Source organism: Nelumbo nucifera, chromosome 5 (assembly GCF_055504915.1).
Source record: "Nelumbo nucifera cultivar China Antique chromosome 5, China Antique-T2T, whole genome shotgun sequence".
NCBI classification, from domain to species: Eukaryota; Viridiplantae; Streptophyta; class Magnoliopsida; order Proteales; family Nelumbonaceae; genus Nelumbo; species Nelumbo nucifera.
The window spans coordinates 61761398-61787117 of NC_142653.1; the positions used below are offsets into that span (position 1 = coordinate 61761398).

Below are 25720 nucleotides of genomic sequence, written 5' to 3' on the forward strand. Positions count from 1 at the left end.
AATTAGGCCCCAGAATTATTTCTGTCGTCATTGCACCAATTGCAAAGTGTCAGCTACCGAATTTGCTACTCATGCCTAATTGTAATTCTATGAATCATTCATCCTCCTAACAAGGAACACTGCCTTCCTGAAGCTGTATTCATATTCCCAAGGTCCATCTGTGCTGCCCTTCATCATGGTGATTTGAGTCTCCCTCTACCATTAAGTTAGCAAAACCCAGTCTCATTCCTATGGCTGGGTCCTTGTACTGTCTGCATGCTCTCAAAATCTGGAATGTCCTAAATACTTTTGGTTGGGTTGACTGTTTATGTTGCTCCATCCGTGCTTTTCTATGGAGTTGACAGTCAGTGGTGTCAATAACAAGGGTACAGCTGTTTCGACTATCGAGGATGATTCCAGTGCCTGCTCTCTCGTCTATATTAGAGGAAAGGAATTCCCAGTTTATATGAACAGCTATGCTGAAAAGAATCGAAGGAATGCTCTGTTCTTGGCTGGTTCTCCATAGGGAATTCGGGGGATTGATCTATACAGATTTTTTTTGATTGAGCTATCTTATTCTCTTGTTAATTTCTTGCTAAAAAGTTGCACAATTATATACACAAGGGGTGTATATGGTCTAAAGTGGCATGTCTTTTTGCCCTTATATTTAATACAATAGCTTACTTTTTTCTAATAAAAAAAGTCTCATTCCTGGTTTTAGGGTTAAATCAATGGCAGTATCTCAGCCCTTGTACCGCTTGTCAGATTCTCTACATCCTATTGTTCCTGAGTAAAATGGCAAGGTCTTGACTGATGATTTCTGAAAACACATCCAATACCTAAATCGCCTGGGGTTATTAGGCTGCATCCATGAAAATTCACCAATCAACCTGTCTAGGTGTGTGGGTTGTTGAAGAACTTGCCAATTTTCATCATCTAAGCCTTGTCCCAAATATATGGGATCAAGATGTGATCAATAGTGAATGGTTAAAATTCCATCCTTATCTTTACCTAATAATCTACTCTAATAAAAATCAGCTCAATCACTGCTCCACTTTTACTGTTTATTTGTCTTGGAATATTCTTGCATTTCTTTCCTCCAACATGAACTGCAAAATTGCTAGCCTTGCCCATCTTCATGAAACCTCAAATCTCTTCTACAGTGGGGAGAAGGATGACTGAAATAACCTACCCATCTTAAAAGATCTAGTGCACCTGTAACCAAACAAAGAAAAGAAATATTCGCAATTCATAAAGACAAATTGATAGAAGATTAGCAAGTGATGGATAGAAGATACGCCAGTTGGTTCTTCTCCCTTGAAGAACCTCACCAGCATTAATTTTCAAGTGAATCACCTCCTAACAGGAAGCCCTAGCCTTAGAGGTTGATTGGTCACAACCAGAAAACTTTCACAAGAAACACCAGAATGGCTTGGGGACTCCAAGACAACACGTTGAAAACAGAATAAGTGAAAGATCCACCAGACATGAACCCAAACTTTTAAATCAACAAGAATATCAAAAGAGCCCCCTAAAGTAAGGCAGCAAGTTCATGGCTTCCACCGACTCAAAATACCTTCAACCTCTTCTCAAACTAAAATCCGAAGAAAGGTCCCATTAAATAATTTGCAATTATAACATGCAATAGAGGGCATTGAGTCATAGAGGAAGAGTCACCACCAAAGATTCTCCCAAAAATTGATTTTACTCCCAATTGGAGCATTTTGCCATATAAGACTTAGGAATGACACAAGAATGGCATGAATAGATTTCCAAGGACAATACATTGATGATGCTTCCAATCACAAAGTCCCATTATTTATCAAAGTCCTAGGTAAATCTCCAAATCCACTTTTGTAAGAAAGAGATATCTAAGAAATATGTTCCCCATTCCCAACACCCCCCCCCCCCCCCCCCCGGTCTTTGCACTTATAAACAGTTTCCCAATTTATCAAGTGATCTTTATTTCCGTCATAATTTTCAGCCTTCTCACTCTACTTTTTGGAGCCTTAGAAGCAAATAAGAAATAAACAAGGAAGTTGGAAAAAATGGGATTGATTGCCAAGGGAGATGGGGATCCATATCAGGTTGTCATTATTATGGATTGGGTCCACAACCCCAAAACATTTGAATGACACTTGATGCAACTCAAAGACAATGGATATAATAGGGTATCTATGGGAATAAAGGCAATTGGTCTATTGAACCCATAGCTCACCTGGCCCTCTTTGTATACATGTTTCAACTTAAACTCGGTTTGCAAGGAGTACAAGTACAAATATGTACAGTGCAAAATCCTGCATTTTGTATTATTTTATATGTATTTGCACTGTACATATTTGTATTTGTATTCTTTCCAAATTGAGCCTAATTTACTGTTTCATGTTAAGCTAGATTTAGAGAGCAAAAATACAACAGCTGAGCTTATTTAACAATAAATTGACAAATCTTCAAAGAAAAATATTGTTTAGATGTTTGCTACTGCAAAATTAAATTCATTAAATATCATTATCCGATTAACTATCTTGTAAGTAAAGTGACATGTTCAATTATATTTCATTTGGTCAGAGTAGATTTTTGGTTTTTAATCCTACAAGTTTGCTGGTACTAAAACAAGGTATAGCACTTAGTGTAAGACATATAGGCTGAGACCCAAAGGCCCCAAACCCATTTGAACATTAAAAGAAAAAGTCTTAAGCTATAGGCCCAGACCCTGGATTTATGCATGGAGTTGAGGTTAATTAAAGTTACAGGGCAAACATATCCATAACAGATCTACACCATACAAGATTTTCAGAATATATTTTCTAGAACCACTACTAAGCATGGTGGCAGCATACAACTTCAAAAGCCTAACAGCTCTTAAAGTTTTGACACTGATGAGTCATATTTTTCTTGAACATCCACTAAACCAATTTCCTATTCTTAGAAATTTGGTAAAATATATCTGAAGATGAAACTCTCAACCTTTTAAGTGTAATCAAAACCAATGGCTATTTTATTTTCCTAAGGCATAAAAAACAAGTTAGGATTTTCCACAAATTCTTGCCTGTCTTGAGCAATTGAAAACAAGGTGTAAAACAATAATAATTTCCTGGGAAAAAATGAAATATGATTCTTATGTAGCTTGAAGGCATGTAACCCAGTCTATGAGAATGCAAATGCAATTAAGGCATCACAATACCATAATAGAAACCATAACTTTTAAAATCTGCATCAATACAGCCTTCATACGGAACAAATGAGTATAGCCAATTTCAGATTTTAAAGTTAAATAATAAGCATCTAACTTTCAGATTTGAAAAACAAGCAGGATTTTCTAGATTAAATTGCCACCTCACACTTCAAAATCCATGGCAACTCAATTGAACCAAGGACAAGTACAAAGGGGGACCACTTACTGAACTCTAAGTGGTGAGAGGGGAAGCTTTAACCTTGACTTATCCTATCATTTTGCAATTTAAATGATCATAAAAATGAGAAAATTGTAAGGTCTCAAAAGTAGATAAACACTTCAGAATTGCAGCATATTGATAATGATCCATTTAGCGCACCCACATTCCAGGTCCCTTAACATATGATATCACAAAAAAGGTAGCAAAAAACCACCTTTGTCATGGTGGCACACCTCCAAACTGTTGATGCCCTGTCCCATAAGGTCCCTTATTTAACAACAGATACAGCAAACATCAAAATTTCTGCTTTTTCTTCCCTTAAAGACAAAAACCTTCTGATCTTCCGCCACTGCATTGAGATCAGTTAATCAACTTCTTTGAGAAATTACTCAATCCCATTTAAAGAATTTTATCTCCTATAAAACTGCTTGCCTATATCAAAAGCTTTCCAAGCATCAGAAGGGACTCATGCAAAACAAGCATAGATATCACAGCAGTTCTATACTTCTCTCTGTACCTAAAAGTTGCTGATGAACTGGTCCTTTTGTTTTCTTCTTTTTTTTTTTTCTGATATCATGGATGTTGTCCTAAAAGTTCTATCTGTACCTAAAAGTTGCGGATGAATTGGTCCTTGAACTATAAAAGAAATATTCAAAGCACATAATTAAAATGAATTGCAAGAATTAGGACAACATCCATGATGCATCACTGAACTCATATAAAGAACAACATTAATAATTTGAGTAATCGATGAAAATTTTACTCTCAAAAGAAAAGTAAATAATTTAACATTTGATTCCACTTAAATACCAACTAAAATCCATTTTAATTATAAATCATGTCCCTAATACACCTTTTTTATTAAAAAGTAGTATCCAATCAATCTAATAGTGATCCATATGATAATTCCAGCAATGTCCTCGGAACAGAGATAACAATAGGCCAAACAAGTAAATGCTTCATAAACATACAATGGCAAAACAAAAGAAGAACAGACAGGAGACAAGATAATATACCAGATCATCAACAGAATTATAGTTTGACATTCTCCAAGTACCATTTATAGGTGTCAACAAGCCCGTCCCGTAGGGAGATCTTGGGAACCCATCCCAACTCAGCCAACTTTGAGCTATCCATGAGCTTCCGGGGTGTTCCATCCGGCTTTGTGGAGTCCCAGACGAGATCTCCCTCAAAACCAACCACCTCCTTCACCAGCTCAGCAAGCTCCTTAATGGTTACCTCCTTCCTACTCCCCACATTAACGTGGCTCAACCCACTATACTTCTCCATTAGAAAAACCACAGCATCAGCCAAGTCATCAACATGTAGAAATTCCCGCAATGGCGAACCCGTGCCCCAGACGACCACCTCCTTTGCACCTGAAACCTTCGCCTCGTGAAACCGCCGGATCAATGCAGGAAGCACATGCGAATTCTCGGGATGGAAATTGTCATTCGGCCCATACAAGTTGGTGGGCATTGCCGAAATAGCATCCCATCCGTACTGCAACCGGTAGGCTTGGCACATCTTGATGCCGGCGATCTTTGCCACGGCGTACCACTCGTTGGTAGGCTCGAGAGGTCCTGTGAGCAACGCATCCTCAGTGATGGGCTGAGGTGCAAATTTAGGATAAATGCAAGAGGAGCCAAGGAAGAGGAGCTTCTTGACGCCATTGCGATAAGCGGCGTCGATGACGTTTGTTTGTATTTGGAGATTGATAGAGATAAAATCCGCCGGATAGGTGTTATTGGCGTGAATGCCACCGACCTTAGCGGCGGAGAGGATTACGAATTGGGGTTTCTCTTGGGCGAAGAAGGCCTCAACATCAGATTGCCTGGTAAGGTCGAGTTCCTGGTGAGTTCTGAGGACGATATTGGTGAACCCGATCTGGAGGAGCTTGCGGACCACGGCGGAGCCGACAAGCCCACGATGGCCAGCAACGAAGATCTTGGCATTTTTTTCGGCCGTGAAGGATCCAGTTAGGGTTTCTGAGATCGATCAAGAGAACAAAAAGAAAAAGAAAGAGAATCAACAGAAGCCCTGCAGATCTCAATGAAACGAAGGAGTGGAGTGAGATGGAGGAAATACCTTTGTCGGGGCCACCCATCTTTGGAGGAGGCGGAGAGAGAATTAAATTTGTGAAGACTCAGCCTCTCTTGCTGAGTTACTTCTTCTTCAGCTTCCAACCGTTTGACTGGTGACTGTGACTCTGCGAGTGAGCCTGTAAGTGAAAGGGGAGGAGGAGGAGATCTTGTCAGCGATTTTAATGGCAGATATGACCGACCATCACAGCTAAAATAGTGCATAAATCCAGACCGTTGGTTTGCGATCACATTGCCTCAAGAACGAGACCGGATCTGCTCCTTACAATTATTATTCACGGGAGATGTGCACGGTGGATGTAACATGTGAGGCGCCCATGTGTGAGCAACAGATTCCATCTCCTCAAGAACAAGTCTATGGCGACCTCACATCTGCGCCTCATACACGCCTCACATGCCATCTCAGCGTGCACCAGGAACATCTCTGGAAGTTCAGTGCGAGATGTTTTCAATAAACGGTTGAGATATTCTATGGGGCGTTTGCGGGACGCCCTCGGTAGGGAGCAAATGTGAATTAGTCATGGCGATCCAAAAGAGATAACATCAGCGCCTCGCATGCACATTTCATCATGCATTATGAACATCTTGTGAGAGATGTTCCCCATGATTCGGATATGCTGTAGGCAATTGTGGGGCGCCGATGTTAACTGCATCCGAAAGAGAGTTTTTAGATTTGCTCCTAATAAACTCTACCAACTTTGTCTGAACAAACAATTACAGTCGCACATCGGGAAGATCTCCCCATAAATGACAAGGGACATGTTCGAGTATGGATATGTTCACAACATAAAAACATGTTCCAACACATTCCAACATCTTTTTTTTTTAAGGCCCTCCCTAAGTTACTTACCGGGTAGATGCATTTACTCGGTCTCCGTTTGGTTTGTGGGAAGGGATGAAGAAAAGGGAATATTTCTCATATTATTGGGGAAAGAGGGGGATGGGATGAGAAAAAGGTGAGATGTCAGATCTCAAAATCGTGGATTTGGAGTTACACCAAAACAGTGCGCCCCCGGTGGAAAAACTCAAGAAAATCTATCTCCTTCCTCATTTCTGCATGTCTCGTCCATTCGACTTGAAATTGGTATTCTTCGTCTTCCTCCTCCCTCCCGCATGCCTCGTCCATTCGACTTGAACTTGGTATTCTTCGTCTTCCTCCTCCCTCCCGTATGCCTCGTCCATTCGACTGGAACTTGGTATTCTTCTTCATCTTCCTCCTCCCTCCCGCATGCCTCGTCCTTTATCGACGCTGGTTTCGTAGGTTGTCGCTACTTCGAGCTTCATTGGTTTCGTAGACCACCGTTACTTCGAGCTTCGCTGATTTCGTAGGCCACTGCTGCTTCGAGCTTTGTTGGTTTCGCAAGCCGCCGGTGCTTCGAGCTTCGCTGGTTTTCGTAGGCCGCTGCTGCTTCGAGTTTCGCTAGTTTCGCAGGTCGCCGCTACTTTGAGGGAGGAGAAATAGAAAATAAAAGAAAGAATGGAGGGAGAGAGAATGAGAGGTCAGAGAGAAGAGAGATCGCCGCCGCCGCTCATCTAGTTCGAACGACGAGGAGAATGAACAGTAGATTGAGCTCCAATACTTCATTCCTTCGGTCCCTTTTACACTTTCCCATCCCATCCCATCCCAATAAAACCAAACAATGTAAAATTAAATTTTTATACTTTCCCATCCCATCCCATTTCAACTTTTCCCATCCCACCCAAATCTTCCCACAAACCAAATGGAGCCTCAGGTAATTGTTTCTTAGGAAAGATTTACCCGGGTAAGTGCATTTACCTATATTCTTTTATTTCTCATATAAATAAGGCAATGACCATTTTATCCATAAAAATCCATTATTACAAGGGGCATTTTTGTCCCTTTCAAGTGTTGGCAACTTTCCCCCAAGGTGGGAAAGTTATTTACCCACCTAGGAGATGGGTATCACTTTAGTCCCCACATAAACCTAAAAAAAGAACATCGGATTTTTTGTCAATGGGAATCAAAATCCCATTGACCAACTTCCCCCCCTCTCAAAATCTAGAAAAAGAACGCCCCCTAAGTTGCATACATAGTGGTCCCAGTTTCATGACAAAATGTGTGGACACAAATCGTGTTCAAATCATGTTCGGTTGGGCCTATTTTTGAAACCGAATTGGTATTATTAGTTTCTAGAAATCTGGTAACCGAAACCAAACTAAAGCTGATCAGTTAGCCATTGGTTCGGTTCGCCATTTTTTTATTTTTTTATATTTAGTTTATATTATAAAAAATTATATATATACAATAAAAATAGATATATAGATATATAATATTGTTATTTTAAATAATAAATAATATATTATAAATTATAAATATATAATGTATATTTATTAATTTATAATATATAGAAAATATATAAAAAATATATAATATACATATAATATATAGAAATATATGAGTATTGATTGATTCGGTTAATTGTCAGTTTTCTATATTGGTTAACCAAAACTGAATCAGTACCTTCAGTTTTTTAAAAATACCAAATCCAAAACCAAACCGACCAGTTTAGTTAACCAAAATTTTTGGTTCAGTCTTGTCGATTAGGTTCGATTTTTTGGTTTTTCTTGCTCACCCCTAGTAGGTTTTAGGGTCTAAGGATTTATCCTACCTGAATGAATCAAGGTTCAAAATTTCGTATTGTATTGGCTCGTATCGGCCCATATGTATTGTATATGGGTGAGGTTGGCATAGGGAACAGTACCAAATCATTGGTATTGTTCCTATTTGTCATATATTGTGTCACTAGTATTTCGGATTGTTTCAGTGTGTTTCAATGGTATATCAACCGATATACTATGATTTTTTTGGGTGCGGACTTAAATGTGCTTCAAAAAAAGGCTTTTAAATCCACTCTAGAAGCCCTCTTTCTCCTCCAAACTAAGCACAATACTTTCTTACATTCCTAGGAGATTCTTAGGGTACAGGGACCCAGGTAGAGTGTGGGAAGGTGTTAAGAACCCCACATGCACTCGGTTAAACCAGCCTCTACTTCACCAATTGTTAATAAAATAACAATTAAAGTTACAATTTAATTCAACATTAGAAATTAAACTAAGGAAAAAGAAGCAACGACAACAGAAAATAGCTAGACAATTAAGAAGAAGCAAAACAAAACAAAGACTACATATATATGAATTGATTAAAAAAACTACTTACTGATAATTGAAGAATCTAAAAAAGTAAATGCTAGATGGTATGCTGACATGAAAAGGGGTTAGGACTGAATTTATATTTACATGAAGATGATATAAACTAAATGCAAGAACCAAGATGTGTAAGATTTGAATGATAATGATGAACTTTTGAAATGCATGACTAGCTAAGAAGAAACGAGAGTGAAAACTAATTTGATGTATGATCAATTAAAAAGAAATAATTTGCCTAAGAATGTGAATGTTAGAGATGTTTGACTAGATGAGTGTCATGAATTGATCAATATCCTAGAAATGAGATGCTAAATTCTAGAGTTAAAGTGGGTCCTACTAAAGCATATGGTTGCACTATGCAAAATGGCTAAAAAGAAAATACAACATCTAAAATTCTTTTATTCGGATGTTAAATGCCTTCCTAGATAAGAAGTTAATGACAAGAGCATAAAGATTGTAATGTGAAGTAAAAAAAAAGAAGAAAAAAAAAACTGAGAGAAATAATTGGGATAACCCAAGAAGATGGTCTAACCCGGTGAATTCTAGCAACTATTCATTAATTCTAATACTAATGGGCTGAGCTTGAAATATGAATTATTGTGAAATGAAGATCTTCCTATCACTTCAATGTAAGCCTATGAATTAATGCATGTATTTAAATTTTCTCTTTAGGAAAAAAGAAGAAAAAAAAAGTTGAGGAAAAACTAAAACAAGTCTGATATGTAACCCTATTAACTAGAGCATGATCAATCCTATAAATTCTAACTACGGTAACATGCGAGAAGAAGCGAAAAAAAGGCAATGTAGCAAACTAGATGGACCGATTACTAAGTAAAAAGTTAAAAAAGAAGTAATGCTAATTCTACTTAGAAAACAATATTTTATCTTTTGGATGGTTGGTATAATAAAAAACAAGAAAAAATTATGTAGTTAAAGGGTAAAATAACACTTAGATTATGAAAGAAGACATTCCTAAAATTAGTAAAGGATAGTCACTTAAAAAGGATACGGGCATGAGCATACCTATGTTCTGGTTGTTGGTTCTACAAAATACCTCTTGAGAAACTTGGACTCCTTCCCTTGGATTGAAGATGAATTCCCCGTCATTTAGGAGGTCAAAGACATTTGTTATGTAGCCCAAATGATGTAGGATTGCTGCTGTATGATTGTAATTTTGTTGCACCATTGTTGCTTCAAGAATGTTTCATGCTTCATCTCTTGGATGTATGCACGACCCAAGGGTGTTCTTTGGCTTCTAGATGATATGAGGAGAACTCTAGGGACGTTGGAGATGGTGGGGGGTGAGTCTAGGATGTGGGTTAGGGAAGCTTGGGGTTGCTTGGGACGTAAAGGGGGGTATTCTCTAGGCTAATGGGGATAGAGTTCTCTCCCTAAGTTAGCTTGTTTATAAATTTTTGAGAAGGGAATAGAGAGATGAGATAGGGAGCCATGGAAGATCAATGGCTGAGGTTTAAAGGTTTCTTGGAGGGAGATTGATTGAGGGAAGGGATTGTCAAGACAACTTTGAGAGAGATCCTCTCAATCAATCAAGACAATAAGTAGAAGATTTCACCAATTTACTTGAATTGGACATTCTAAGTTTAGGTGATTGGCTTGATTGATTGGAGGCTCCTAGCTGGTCAAATCTTGGATTTTAAGATGGTCCCAGAGGCTGAGAGGAAGTTCTGGTTGTGGGATGCCCTACGTTCAAAGTTGTGCTGGAGAGGATTCCAAATGGAAGGCCTGAATTAAGTCTAGCGTCAGGTCTAAAGATGAAGGCATTAACAATGTCAGAATTGGATGATCTTAGTAACACTGGACTTAGACTTTCAAGCTCTATCCATCTAAAAGATTGGATTTCAGATTTCATGTTACATAGGGTTCAGGATCAAAAGTGATCCCGATCGGACGATCGAAATTGGTTCCCATTATGGGTCTTGAGATAAAGGGGTAAACGATGTTGGATATAGGTGATCTTGGTGTCATTGGATTTGAATTTTTGAATTCTATGTACCTATGGTTTTGGGTTTATGATTTTACGTGAAATGAGGTTCAGGATCGAAATGACTGCGATCGGAATCGGTTTCAGCTTCGGGTGTTAAGGTAAAGGGGTTAACGGTGTTGGATTTGGGTGATCTTGGTGTCGTTGGATTTGGATTTTTGGGATCTATGTACTTATAGTTTTGATGTCAGATTTCATGTTAAATGAGGTTCATAAATGGATATCGTATTCAAGTACTATGACCATTCTTGATCCAATGGTTTGATCTTTGTTCATCCAACAATCCCAAATGATCCAAAGTGAAAAAATGGGTTTTTTACCTTGTGTGATTTCAGCATTAGGGTTTCTACGAAAATTTTGAATTTCAACCTATCTAATTGTTAAAACTTTTGCATTTTATGATCACATGATGATCATTTGTCATTGGTTAGTTGAAATCCTCAAGGATGGCCTAAGGTAGAGGACGTAGGTAGGGTTTTCTATTGAACTTGTATAAATCTTGTGTGCCTTGTCTCTATGCTTTATCTACTTTATCTCTTTTTTGATTTGTTTCAAGTTTCTACAGCTACTTTTCTACTAACATTACTAACCTATTTAACTAATTGAAAAGGGTTGAACATCTAGTTATTTTGCAGATATTGCACTTTATTCATTTTTTTATCTATAAGATACAGTGTTCTTGGTACAACTCGAGTGCTACTAACATCACTAACTTTATTAATTGCACTAACTTATTGAGTCAATAGTTTGGGTATTTTATTGCTTACTTTCACCAACTGCTAACTGCTTTACATTTACGATTGTTTATTCTCATTGTTTTATTTATTGTTCAACTGTATTATTTACTTTCAACAGTTATCTTGTCCTTGAGATTCTGGTAGCAGATTTACAACTGCTTGAATCTTGAGTTGTTTATTTTGAATATCTATTGTATCTCTTAACTATTCTTTTGCAGCTAGTCATTTATCTTCATCTACACAAACAAGCACACTCCTTCAAATAGTTGCCATTTACATTTATATGCATTTACTTTCAGCTATCATTTATATTTTTAGTTATTTACATTTATTGCTTACTCTTTATTTAACCACATTACCACTTGTTTATTTCTTTGTTATATTTAGTTTCAACTACTTTTTTTTTTATTTTCAAGCAATTAATTATGCTTAGTGTTATATATCTATTTAATTTCTAACCCTATAGCATTTGTTATTACACTATCTATTTATTTTGAAGTTGTTGTTTAGATTGCAAAAGCCCTATAAAGATCGAACCTTGCTAGGGGTTTCATGGCTGAATTTCAAAACTTTTGACAATCTATGTTTGTAAGAATCAAATTCTCATTAAAGAATACAATTCTCTTAGGATCAATCCATCCCTAAAATGATCCAATTTTGTATCAAAATAAAACCAAGCGTACCCAATACGCACAAAGATGCAACTCCCATAATGGTTGTTCATGCCCAAAATTCAAAACCAAATTGAACTTCAAACTAAAGATGGTGCATCTCTAATAGAAAGATCGGCCGTGCAACAACAATTGGTCTGAATTGCACACCAACTTCTTTGGTTTATATGTAGTTGTGAACCACATTAATTCTCTAGGTTTTGCAAGAAAAGCATAGCAGAAAAATAGAGAAGAGAGTCTCCTTAATGACCTGGTCAAATTAGGGTTTTAGGTGCAAGAGAGTGCAAGAAACCTAGATATCAGTCTCTTAACCTATACTTTTCATCTATCTTATATAAAGTTGCTAATTCAAATGTGGTTAAGAATATCCAAATTTAATTTCTATTATGAGTCCTCTAATTTAGCAACACTCCTAATCACATTAGTAATTTGAGAGATCCAAAACCAAATAACCATTATGCACATGACATAACTAGTCTAAGCCCATTACTAAAGTGGTTTCTTAATTACATCAATTGCAAGTCAATTAGGCCTGAATAATGTATGTCACGGAACCCATAAAGCTCTCATATTAGTCTAAAAGGTATTAGCCCTTGTATGGAAGCACATGAGCCGACTAGTTAATTCCTAAGCATATTGAATTGGGCTCAATATTGGCCCAACACTTAAGTGCAAGTGATTCTTGGTTTCAGCCACCCTATGAAGCCTAAGGCTAATGGATTAATATAAGATTATCAATGGTCTTTCGCTCTTAACCTCTCGGTCCAAAAGATTCATACACTACTCACAAGGAAGGACCTCTTCCCTAACTACTAAATGCAATGCCACACCCTCTACTTAGATGGACCCAAAGAATGAAAGCCTTTTGCAAAGTTTTCATAAAATAATTAATTATAATTATAAATACATTTTGTAAGATGATTTCAAAAACATGTTGAAATCTACTACCAACACCATTAATTTTAGATTTCCATTAGAGAGAGTGTAAACTTGGATGTTCTCTTTGTTTGACAAAGGGGCTGATCCTATCACAATAATCACCCACTCAAGTAGTATTTCAAATTGCTCCAACATACCCAATCATTTAACCCTTAGAGGATTTCACTGATTGATACATCAAAAGCAATCCACTCCACAACCTAGTGTAGTATCATTCTCTAGCCTGGGGTTAAGTGCAACTTTACAATATTGCCCATTTTTATCTAAGGTCCAAGGCATAACTAGATATTGGTCCATGTTCAGTGGTTCTCATAAACATCCATTGGATCTAACCCTAGCAACTGAGACAAGTTGCTCCATTATTTCAACAGTACATCAACATGTTCCTTGTTAGGAGTTTATAAACTCCCTAAGTTTATCCAATGGCTAAGGACATTCTAATCTAACATAAGTCTCATAAATGTCCAATTTATGGGGTAACACACCAAAAGCATGTCAATCACAAACATGAAATAATAGTGATATAAATTTATCAATGATAAAACTCAAAATACATCAGTTTAGTTGGAGCTAAGAGCATACACTATCTAAAAAAAGTTGCAAATCTACAATCAGTTGTAACGTTAATTATTAAAAATATATTCTTGATTAACTATTGAATCCAATAGCTAAGCCTTATTGAATCCACTAGCAGGAAGGCTTAGCTTCAATTTTTAGGGGAAGGGTTTTGAGCTTAACTTATTTGGAGTTTAAATTTTTTAAGCTATAACCAATTCCCGCCTCCTCTTAGGTAAGTCCACCGGTCCCAACACCCAATGTGGCTACATTGACCTATTAGGATAGTATTTGAGTGTTTTTGTTTGTAGCAGATTCCTACTACAAAGCAAAAGGAATTGAATCCAATGGTAGATCCAAATTTAACTCGGTTATGTTTTAATTCAAATCATATCTAGCTACTAGGGGTGATCATGGGCTAGGTCGGGGCTTTGCACTTTTCATAAGGGCTTTAGCTTAGGCTCGGGCCTAGGTTCCAAGCCTAAAACATAAGCTTGAGCCCAGGCTATGTGTTATATATATATATTGAATTATATTTGCTATTTCATGCAAGTATATATATTATTTGGGCTTTTTGATTGGGTGAAGTCCACTAGAATAGTCCAAACTGTATTAAAACTAGACCAAACTTTTTTGGCTTCTATACTAAAAGGGTTTGGTTTGGTTTGAAAATTTCTTGGATCATAATTTTCTGATTTGGTCAAATATTTTCTCTAGACCAAACCGGACCAAACTGTGAACACCCCTAACCCCATGGAGCTAAAAAAGTCTAAATGGATCTTACCTATCAGATTTATATAGGATTTGAGTCAAACTCATATTGCTATAGGATATTAAATAGTATAAACGAATTAAACTAAAAGTATCAAAATATTATTTTTGTTGCTACAAATCAATAAATTATATATTGTTAACAAAATGAACTAAAAAATATTTTAATATTGTATTCCATGAATAAAATAAATGAAAATCCACCCTGCATAAAAGTTAAACCAATGACAATTTTTAAAAAAAATACAATTAATAAACCAACTTTACTAATAGATACAATATAAATTTTAAATATATATGAGCATATATACTTAAATGTAATTGAATCAGATTGGGTTTAATCCATATTTGGTCGCTACAAACTGATTAATTCAGATCACCCTCAATGTGATCAAATTCAAATTCAAATTTGGACAAATAGATGCCATTTGCAGCCCTACATGATGGGTTTCAAGAGCATCACAAACTTCCAATCACTATTGTGTAGAAAAAAAAATTGGCTATCCAAGTCTAACAGCTTGGGATGTCAATAGGGCATTCTGTACATGACACCTTACAGACTTGATGTAACCATATCAGTGCTAGTTGCGTGGGAGTCTGAATCTTTTGGCCACAACACATTGCTGGTCACATTCATCAAACTGTACATCGGGAATATCAGTGATATAAAGTATAAGAGATGTTCCCTATGTGTGGCTGGGTGAACATGGTCGGCCAACAAAGTGTTGTGATCAGCAGATCTAGACTCAGATGTGTGGCTGGATAAAGTATTACATAGGGTGAATGCCATTGACGTTGAATCATCCCTTACTTTTACAAGAATGACAGCATAGTTTGTCAAACATGGCAATAAAAGTCACCACTCCCTTGAGGCTCACTTTGGTTGTGTTTGATATCATTGCTTATTTCTACAATACCTAAACCGTTTTGGGTTGACCAATACTGATCAGTAAGGCTCAGTTTGGAAAGAGTACAAGTACAAATACATACAAAACAACACAAAATACAAGGTTTTGCATTTCACATTATAAGGATGACTTCACCTTGAATGAGCAAATTTCAATTTCACGTTTCAACTATAAATGTCAATGATCAGTCTATTATGTAAGAGAATATTTACTTGAAGCCTAATGCTGAATTCTCAGACTGTAACGTTAATAATCCGTTTTCATTGTGTTGTGATCATTATGAGCCGAGAGGTTAAGTGTAAGAGATCATTATGAGCCGAGAGGTTATTGCTGAAAAAAAAAATATTAATAGAACATACAACAATTTGAGTTGGTTGGACCCCACCTAACCCAAATGAAATCAAAATCAATTTTGATGCTACAAAGGAAAGGAGATGGAAAGTGTGCTTTTGGTTGTATGGCAAAAAATATAAAAGAGAAATCTTCCGATGAATAAATGGGCCAGGCCTATATCAACAATTTTGGGAAAAAACGGAACTGATCAGATAACCGGCTCCTAGTTTTTTGATCCGACCATCCCATCCGATCCGATTTTGAGGACGGCATTAGCACGATCTTATGAGGACTTAACCCGACATGGTTGAAGTTGTCGTTTCCCAGCTTGTACTCGTTTATTATCATCTCCCTATATAACAAGAAATAGAAATTATACCTACTTGAATGGCAATAAGTTTCATAGCAACACGGCAACAGAAATGGAACCAAATCAATTATTAAAATCATTGGGCCCCTTCATCTTATGAAAAGTGGTGTCAGGCATCGATTTTGTTGGGCCACATCCGAGCGTCTAGGCATAAGAGAAGCTTCCAAGAAACTCAACTCATGCAAGAGTTAGTTTTAGCGTGATTGCTAGAAGTTTTGCTTAATGAGTCCATTACATTATATAAATTTGTCTGTTTTTTCTTTATATTTCATACAGACAGTACCTTTGCCAAATGTACGGACTGCAGTAAAGAGTGTCCGCAGGTGAGGAATATCTGCCATATCACGAATAAATTTTTGTCGGCAGGTTTGATCCCATTCCCCCTCTACGACTAAGTTGGCATCAGCGCCCCACAGGAATCCAACCCAATGAAAACGCGTCACTTATCCTCTCACACATGCTGTTCATTAACTCGTGTGGAATTAATGGGATGGAGGTTAACTCGTGCTGTTAGCTCCAAGTTCACTAAAAAAATCCCAAATCTCATTCTTGCTTTGTCCCGCTCTTGACCTCAACCCCTGCTCTCTCCTTCCGTCTCCTTTTTAGTTGCGACAATTATTTGTTTCAGAGGTTATACCATCTGAAGGTATTTAACTCCCCGTCTATCATAATAATTATAAATGAATAAAAGTTTATTATTGTTTCATATTGATATTAGTATGTTTCTGTGAAATTATCCCTTAAACTAAATACTTATAAGACTCGTGTTACTTTGGAATATTCTCAAGCGTTGGATAGATTTGAGAATTTATCCTGTCAATGCTAACATTGATGTACTACCAAAGAAGTTGGGACAATTTGTCTCAATTGCTAGGCTTAGACCCAAAGCACATGCAGTGTGTGTTTAGATGAAACATTGAACTTGTACCATTTTTCAGTTATGCCCTAGACCTTAGAGATTGATGGGCAAAACTGGAAAGTTACACATAACCCCTAGACTTGATTATGGTACTACTGTACTAGGTGCCCTGGACACTAAGTCTTTGATATGCCAATTAATGAGATCCATCAAGGGTCAATATGAGAATTCATATGAGTAGGTGATCATAGTTATAGAATTGGTCCATTTGTCGGACAAAGTGAATAATGGGGCTTACACTCTCTCGGATGGAAACCTAAATGACCAGCAGTGGATTTCAACTATGTTTGAGATTTGGTTTTGCAATATATATATTACGTTTTATGAAAAATTCTTCCAAAACATTACATTATATAAATTTGTCTGTTTTTTCTTTATATTTCATACAGATAGTACCTTTGCCAAATGTACAGACTACGTAAAGAGTGTCCGCAGGTGAGGAATATCGGCCATACCATGGATAATTTTCTATCGGCAGGTTTGATTCCATTCCTCCTCTACGACTAAGTTGGCATCAGCGCCCCACAGGAATCCAACACAATGAAAATGCATCACTTATCCTCTCACACATGCTATTCATTAACTTGTGTGGAGTTAATGGGATGGAGGTTAACTCGTGCTGTTAGCTCCAAGTTCACTAAAAAAATCCCAAATCTCATTCTTGCTTTGTCCCGCTCTTGACCTCAACCCCTGCTCTCTCCTTCCGTCTCCTTTTTCGTTGCGACAATGAGGTTACACCATCTAAAGGTATTTAACTCCCTGTCTATCATAATAATGACACACCATCATTGTATTGTAAGAGTATGCTTTTACCTTCAATCAGATTAATGTATAGATATATTTATTGTAAATGAATAAAAGTTTATTATTGTTTCATATTGATATTGGTATGTTTCTGTAAAATTATCCTTTAAACTAAATACTTATAAGATTTGTATTAGTTTGAAATATTCTCAGGCGTTGGATAGACTTGGGAATTTATCCTACCAAGGTTAACACTGATGTACTGCCAAAGAAGTTAAAACAGCTTGTCTCAGCTGCTAGAATTACACCCAAAGCACATGCAGTGTGTGTTTAGATGAAACATTGAACTTGCACCATTTTTCAGTTATGCCCTAGACCTTGGAGATTGATGGGCAAAACTGAAAAGTCACACATAACCCTTAGACTTGAATATGGTACCGCACTAAGTCTTTGATATGCCAATTAGTGAGATCCATCAAGGGTCAAAACCTGGGTATGTTGGGGCAGTCTGAGAATTCATATGAATAGGTGATCATAGTGATAGAATCGGTCCCTTTGTCGGACAAAGTGAATGATGGGGCTTACACTCTCTCTGATGGAAGCCTAAATGACTAGTAGTGGATTTCAACTATCATCGAGATTTGGTTTTGCAATATATATATATATTATGTCTTATGAAAAATTCTTCCAAAAGGTTTTAATTCCCGAGATCCATCCAAGTAGAGATTGTGTGACACAGTACTTTGCAACCAAGGGAGAAGTCCTTCCCTGTCGGACAGTGTTGTAATCATTATGAGACGAAAGGTTAAGTGTAAGAGACCATTACAGGACTGATTACCTGATGGACTTTATCTTACTTAAATCCATTATCCTTGGGTCTTCATAGGATGACTGAACTTAAGGATCATTTAGATGTAAATGTTGGGCCCATATTGAGCCCATAGTGATGTGCTAAGGGGTTCACTACGTTTAGCGGTAAATTCAACTAAGCCTTTTCATAGAGTCTGGGCTGAACCCATATGAGGTCATTGTGGGGTACCATGCCATACAAATCAGGCCTAAGTTGGCCATGCAACATCTTGGGTCATAATCCTTTGAAGGAAATGGGCCTAAGGCCCATAATTAATAAGATTAAGTAAGTTGTCACATGACAACTTGTACTCTATGTCAAATCTTAGTTTGGAAATGGGTATGGAGCACCCATCCTCTTAAGAGGATAAGGATTATCTCTTAATAGAGTCTAGATCGAAATTAGATTTGGATAATTTTCTAATTTGATTAGGAGAGTGCTCCATAAGGAGATAAAGGAAGAAGAGGGCGAACCAGACTAGAAGACCACTCTCTCTTGTTCTTTCTTCTTCTCTTTTGTCTTCCAAGAAACCCTATCATGACATAGGCTTTCAAGGACTGATAGATATCAGTTTTCTTCTAATTTTTGCAAGAAAAATTCAGTGGAATTAGATGCTCACCTTCCCCAGTTCGATCCAAGTAGCTAAGTTACAGTTTTGCTGAAAACTATGTTGCTGAATTAGCTTCACCTATACACTGCACCATCTTCAGTGAATGCTAGTTTTAGGACTGATTTGGGCGTGGACTTCCACCTTGGGATCTATGTTTGTGGTATCCTTATGAAGTATAAATCTCCCTCTTTGTTTGATTTCAAATCTGTTCCTATTCATTGCAAGACCGGTCCTGAAAAATGCAGTTTTTCAAAACACAGGGAATTCGATTACCAAAAAGATTAGGAAAATTTTGAAATTTCGCCCATCCATCTAGCATGGTTCGGCCATTCATATAATGGATCCTAACCCTTCAAACATGTATTTATCTTTAGCATGATAGCCATAATAACAATACTTCTGACGGATTCTTAAAAGTAGAGGGGATACCCTACCGGTGTGGAGATGTCATGGAAGCATGGATCAGTCACCATGTCTGCAATAACTGAATGAGATCCAGAGTATGGGTGGAATGATTTTGATGCTGCCACAGCATTGACACTCGAAGTGGTTGAGGAACTCGTTGAAGGAGGTGGTGATATATTTTTTATGGATTTGGGTGGGGATAATTATGCTCCGATCTTTAGCTGAGTAGGAGCCAACGACATCTCCCTGTCTCAACTCATGTTCGCTCCATCGTACTCCTCGATGAGATTTGCGAGATCCTCATCCAAGGTAATCGAAACCAAGACATCAAGATCTTCAGTTAGCAACCGTCATTTGAGACACTGAGGATCCATACAACTCTCCAAGATTCACCAAAAGTTATGTATACAAAGAATCCAAACATCTCACTCTAAATACTCCAAAAATCTTTTTGAATTGAATGGAAAATAAAGAGAAGATAAGTGGGGGATAGCAGATGATAAATTATGATTTTTCAAGTTACTAATTATCATCATCATGCCTACAAGCAAGCTATAAATTTGTAGATAGCAATTATCATCATCATCATTGTCTTAAGTTTTAACTATATGTAGTAAGCTACATGAATCATTCATCAAATTTATTTCATTTTAATATTTTGATAAAAAATGCACTAATACAACTTGTAAGTGTGGTGGTAAAGCAATAGGGAAAAAAGGTTAAGGGGTTTTTAGCTAGTGAATTTTGAGAAATCTCATGTGTCTTGTGGCTTGTCTCTTTTCCTTTTTCATAGAGAGGATCTCGAGACTATAAAGAGAAGAGTCCAAAAGAGAACTTTTCCTATTAGGGAAGGGGGTCTTTGCTCTCACATCAACCATTGAGTGAACTCCACTAGGGTTTTTCCATGTGTCCAGTGAGATCCTCTAGGAATAAAGTTTCCTTTTCCCCGAGGATTCTCACATAACACGTGTTGGCTACATCCCCTCATGGGTTTTCCCATGGCTACATGTCGAGGTCATTGTCTTTGGTTGACTAACATGTTCGAGTGTCTCATTAGTCATCCTTCACGTGCCTTGTCACAACTTGCTATGACTGTGAGAAGCTTAAGTCGACTGTGAATAGGTACCGCCGGCTTTGAGCTTCATCTATCATTCATCAGTCATCATAGGTGCGTGTCGTTATTCTATGCTCATCGTGAGTTTTGAGTGTCACTTTATGCTCATTGTAGGGTGCGGATAGTGTTTTGTGTCTATCACAAGCTGGTGATGTCATGTTATGGCCATTGTAGGTCCTGGATGGAACTTTGTGCTCATAGCAAGTGTATGAGTCCTACATTACCTTTGTAAAGTGTCGTCACGCTGTTACATAGGTGTCTTAGTCATTTTGATTCCTTACACATTGTTTATTGTCTTGCCCAACTTTTTCATGGCACTCTCTCTCTATATGGGGTTTCTCTATGCAGTTCTCATCCAGGGTTTCTATTACAAATCTGATGATGATGAATTACATGTACTTACAATTAGCCCCTATGCTTATTGGTAAGAGTATTCTTATCAATAAGAACCCTTTGGGATTTCCTTTGCTTGTCTGATAGTGCGTGTATGTGATGAGATGATTGAGAATAGGGGAGTTGCTCAACTTATTACAAATTGTGGGTTCATAGGTGTCATAGGAAAAAAAACAATTATGGTGATTTTGCATCTTTACTGAAATGAAGAGCACAACTGGGACTAGCTATTAAAATTGAGCTCCTCTTTGTTGGCATTCTTGTGTTGGCTTAAAGTGTTTTCTGGGTTGTTTAAGTCATGTATAGAGTGTTGAAAGTGCCTGTGGAGTTGAGGCCATTATTTGTATGGTATAGTTTGGTGATTCCTGTAAATTAGCCCTCCTATTTCTTGATGGAAGGCCTTTTGTCAAGAGACATTCAGTCTATGAATGTCTCATTGAATTTACAGCCCCATGTGTCTTAATAGAAGACATTCTATCAAGAAACATGTGGTAAGGAGCTACCGAATGACGTGTGTAGCTCCTTATGAATTCTTCTGGGATTTGGCTAAGTGCATTGTTGTGGAGAGGTGTGTATAGAACCTCAGGCACATTGGTATGTGCTTCAACTTTCTGTATGCCCAAATGATTGTGTAGGGTTGTGGCAGCTTTATTTAATTTGCTCTTAATATCACCCCACCCATTGTAAGGGTAGTTTTGTAAATTTGCTATTAAATAAGTTAATCGATTGGCCAGAGTAGAGGAATGTGTGGGCAACCACTTCAACCATCGCGAGGTGTTGCCTCAGCTCTTGGCACATGGGGTGTGATGTTTAAAATGAGAGGTGGGGTACTGTCTTCCCTCCTAAGTTTTTCCTTTGTTGGTGGTCGAAGAGCTCTAATCTTCTTATTGTTTTTATCAGTTCGCTTTCTCCGATCAACCTTCCTCTTGTTCATTGCTCTTTTAGGGTTCCCCTCCTTTCTAAGTTAAATGACCCCCCTGAAAAGAGAAGAAAACCGTTCAAGAGGTTTTCCCGTTCATTGACTTCATTCGGGAGGTGGTGTTATGAATGCATTCGTGGGGAAGACATACCGCCACTGGCAGCAACAATGAGGAGGGGCCCACACGACAACTTATCTTGCCAGCTCCACCAGCTTATCTTATCCCATCTGTTCTTAGTTTACCTATTAGAAGTAGGAGTTAAGTTTTGTTCTTAGTAGAAGTTGTTTATCTATTAGAAGTAGGAGTGGGAGTTTGATTTAAAGTTGGATTTATCCTAGCCTTATCCTTAATAGTCGAATTCAACAAGGAGTCCTCCTACAGGGAGGACCCTCAACTCTTGTAATCTCCTATTTAAGGAGCTGTGAATTGGGAATAAAGGCATTGGGGTTTTAGTCATGAAAAGAGTGAGGAGAGTTAGGGTGATCTCTTGGACAAATCACCCATCAGATCGCCACAATAGGGTTTGCACGTAAGGGGAGGGGCAAGGGGAAGCTAGAGGTTCTTCCCGTGGAACGACCCGTGACGAGATCCTACGCCCGGGCCCATAACATCTTGGTATTAGAGCCTACCATCATGGGAGATTTGGAGCCGCTATCATCCAAGGTCCACGAACTGGAGCATAGGCTCATAGAAACCAGCGTTGAGGTTCGTGAGGTCAAAGACGATGTCCGGGAGCTATGACGCTTGCTGAAATTGTTTTTCTCTAACAGAGAAAGGAACTCCGAGGGAACCACCACCACCAACGGTCGCCGGCCAGACTGGGCAGAGATGTCCGGCGAACATCAGATCGCCGCCCCGGCAACCATAGTTATTCCCAAGTATAGTCGGCTAGAATTTCCATCTTACAACGGCACCGAAGATCCATTGGGATGGTTATATCGCTGCGAATAGTTCTTCCGTAACCAACGGACTGATGACAGAGACAAGGTCAGTCTGGCCACCTTCCACCTAACGGAAGAGGCACAACTCTGGTTCTACTATCTGGAGCAAGAAGAACCCGGGCTCAATTGGGAATAGTTTAAATCCTACTGCCTCCTCAGGTTTGGACCCCCGTTGACAAGCAACCCGCTGGGCAAGTTAATTAACCTCAAGCAAACTAGAACCGTGGCTGAATACCAACGCCAGTTCCAAACCCTTCTCGCCAAGGCAGCCTCGGTACGTCTAGATCAGCAAGTAGATATGTTTACTGCGGGGTTAGCAGAACCCCTAAGGGTGGACGTGGAGATGCCACACCCTCCCAACCTGGTCACAGCCATGAACCTCGTATGCGCCTTCGAACAGAAACTGCAGCTCACCTGTGGAACCCTTAGTATGGGTTGGCCGGCGACGACCTGGGCACCTTCGAAGACAGCAGGAGTGTCCCCTTCTTCGGCTGCCAGTAGGGAATAGAGGCCTCCTACCGGTAACCCTTCTAGATCGGCACCAAGTATGGGGAGTAATAAGGACAACACCCCCCATTAAACAGCTGTCCCGAGCCAAGATGGCAGAATGGCGCGCAAGGGGGCAGTGCTTCAACTGCGATGATCTGTATTCCTCTGGGCACAGGTGCAAGAAGCTATTCTGTCTTCTGGTAGACGAACCAGAAGAGGACAAGGATCAACCCGCAACATCAGAACCTGAGATCTCCCTCCACACAATCACGGGGATCAAAACCTCACAAACCATGCAACTAAGGGCGCTGGTAGCAGGGAAACCGATATGCATTCTCGTTGACTCCAGAAGCACCCACAACTTTGTCAATGAACAGGCTACCCACCAGTTAGAATTACCAATGGAAATCAGGCCGCAACTACAGGTAGCCATAGCAAATGGGGAAAGAGTTCATAGCCCCAGAATCTGCAAGGACACCAAAATTCAGGTTGGATCAGAATCTTTCCTTGCTGATTTATTCGTGCTCTCCTTAGATGAATTCGACATCGTCCTGGGAGTCAAGTGGCTGATCACTCTGGGGCCAATCCTATGGGATTTCAGCACCCTAACAATGACATTCCACCTGGATGGAAAACCGGTTACATGGCAAGGAACCAGGATAAGGACAAAAACGCGGTTGCATACACTTTAGGGTGAGAATATGCGCGCAACAGATATGGAGAGTCTCCTCATGGACTTCTCTGCGGTATTCCAAGAACCCAAGGGGCTCCCACCTTCTAGATCTTGCGATCATCGGATCCCTCTGATAGCCAGATCAGATCCCGTTGTTGTCCGACCCTATCGCTACCCACACCGACAGAAGGATGAAATAGAAAGGCAGTGTGCAGATATGATGCAGCAGGGAATCATCCGTCCTAGCCGCTCCCCCTTCTCCTCTCCGGTTCTATTGGAGATTTTGTGTGGACTACAGAGAGCTTAACAGCTGGACGGTCAAGGATAAATTTCCTATCCCCATTGTAGATGAGCTATTGGACGAACTCCATGGTGTCCAATACTTCTCAAAATTAGACCTCCGGTCAGGTTACTTTCAGGTCTGGATGACTTTCAAAGATGTGGAGAAAACGGCCTTCCAAACACATCATGGCCATTTTGAATTCCTACTTATGCCATTCGGCCTCAACAATGCTCCTTCCACGTTCCAGTCCCTGATGAACGAGGTATTTCACTCCCACCTCCGTAGATTTGTCTTAGTATTCTTTGACGACATCCTAGTCTATAGCAAGTCGTGGGTAGAACACGTGCAACATCTACGGACCGTTTTTGAACTCCTGCGCCAACACCAACTCTTCCTTAAGCAATCCAAATGCTCCTTTGGGGAAGCTGGGTCCTTTACTTAGGACATGTGATCAGCGGGAAAGGGGTCACTGTGGATGACTCCAAGATTCAGGTGATCAAGGAATGGCCCAAGCCTCAATCCGCCAAGGCTCTCCACGGGTTCCTAGGGTTGACGGGTTACTACTGCAAGTTCGTCCAAAATTATGAACTTTTGGCGGCCCCACTAACCAATCTTCTCAAGAAAAATGCCTTCCATTGGGATAATACAGCCGATGTAGCCTTTGCGAGTTTAAGAGAAGCCCTCTCCTCCACGCTGGTCCTACAGTTGCCAAACTTTGACCTCGAGTTCACAGTCGAATGCGATGCATCCGGCACCGACATCGGCACCATACTACAACAGCAAGGGCACCCGATCAGCCGCAAACTGGCTAACCGCCATCTTAAATTACCCGCCTACGAACGCGAACTGATTGGGTTGGCTAAGGCAGTGCAGCACTGGAGGCCATACTTATGGAGAATGACCTTCATTGTCAAGATGGACCACTACAGCCTCAAATATTTGTTGGAACAACAGCTTACCACTTCGTCGCAACAACATTGGGTCAGCAAACTGCTTGGTTTTGATTTTCGGGTGGACTACAAGGCGAGATCCTTAAACCGTGCAGCAGATGCCTTGTCTCGCCGAGAAGAAGACAATGTGCTCCTCCATGCTATCTCACAACCCCGAGCCACCCTGCTGGAAGACATTCAGAACACACTACCACAATCACCAGAGTGGAATGACCTTGTCCAGAAAATACAGTCCGGAACGACCAACCCAAACTGGTCCATGCACGACGGGTTGGCACTATACAAGGGATGGATATATCTCCCAGCAGTCTGTCCCTTAATCCCCTCCGTCATCTCCAGCATACATTACTCCACGCATGAAGATGTTCAGAAAACATTGCACCGCATCCACGCCGATTTCCATTGGCAGGGTATGAGGGCTCCGATGCGGCACTTCATCCAGAATTGCTTTATGTGCCAACAACAAAAGTGGGAAAACTTGCACCCAGCAGGCCTTCTC

General features: G+C 39.2%; 1 protein-coding gene across 4 annotated transcripts; it reads right to left on the reverse strand.

Moving 5' to 3' along the window:
• Positions 1 to 608: 608 nt before the first annotated feature.
• Positions 609 to 5622, reverse strand: LOC104586963 (putative GDP-L-fucose synthase 2). 4 transcript variants are annotated; one of them, XM_088887804.1, is made up of 3 exons: positions 5463 to 5622; positions 4391 to 5362; positions 609 to 1194 (listed from the first exon to the last, which is right to left on the reverse strand). In XM_088887804.1, the coding sequence occupies exons 1-2, from the start codon at positions 5479 to 5481 to the stop codon at positions 4407 to 4409; spliced, it is 975 nt and encodes a 324-aa protein (XP_088743930.1). In that variant the 5' UTR covers positions 5482 to 5622; the 3' UTR covers positions 609 to 1194; positions 4391 to 4406. The 4 variants fall into 4 exon arrangements, with proteins under 4 accessions (XP_088743930.1, XP_088743929.1, XP_088743931.1 ...); XM_088887803.1 differs by lacking the exon at positions 609 to 1194 and adding an exon at positions 3166 to 3723; XM_088887805.1 differs by lacking the exon at positions 609 to 1194 and adding an exon at positions 3166 to 3806.
• Between the last annotated feature and the right edge of the window lie 20098 nt (positions 5623 to 25720).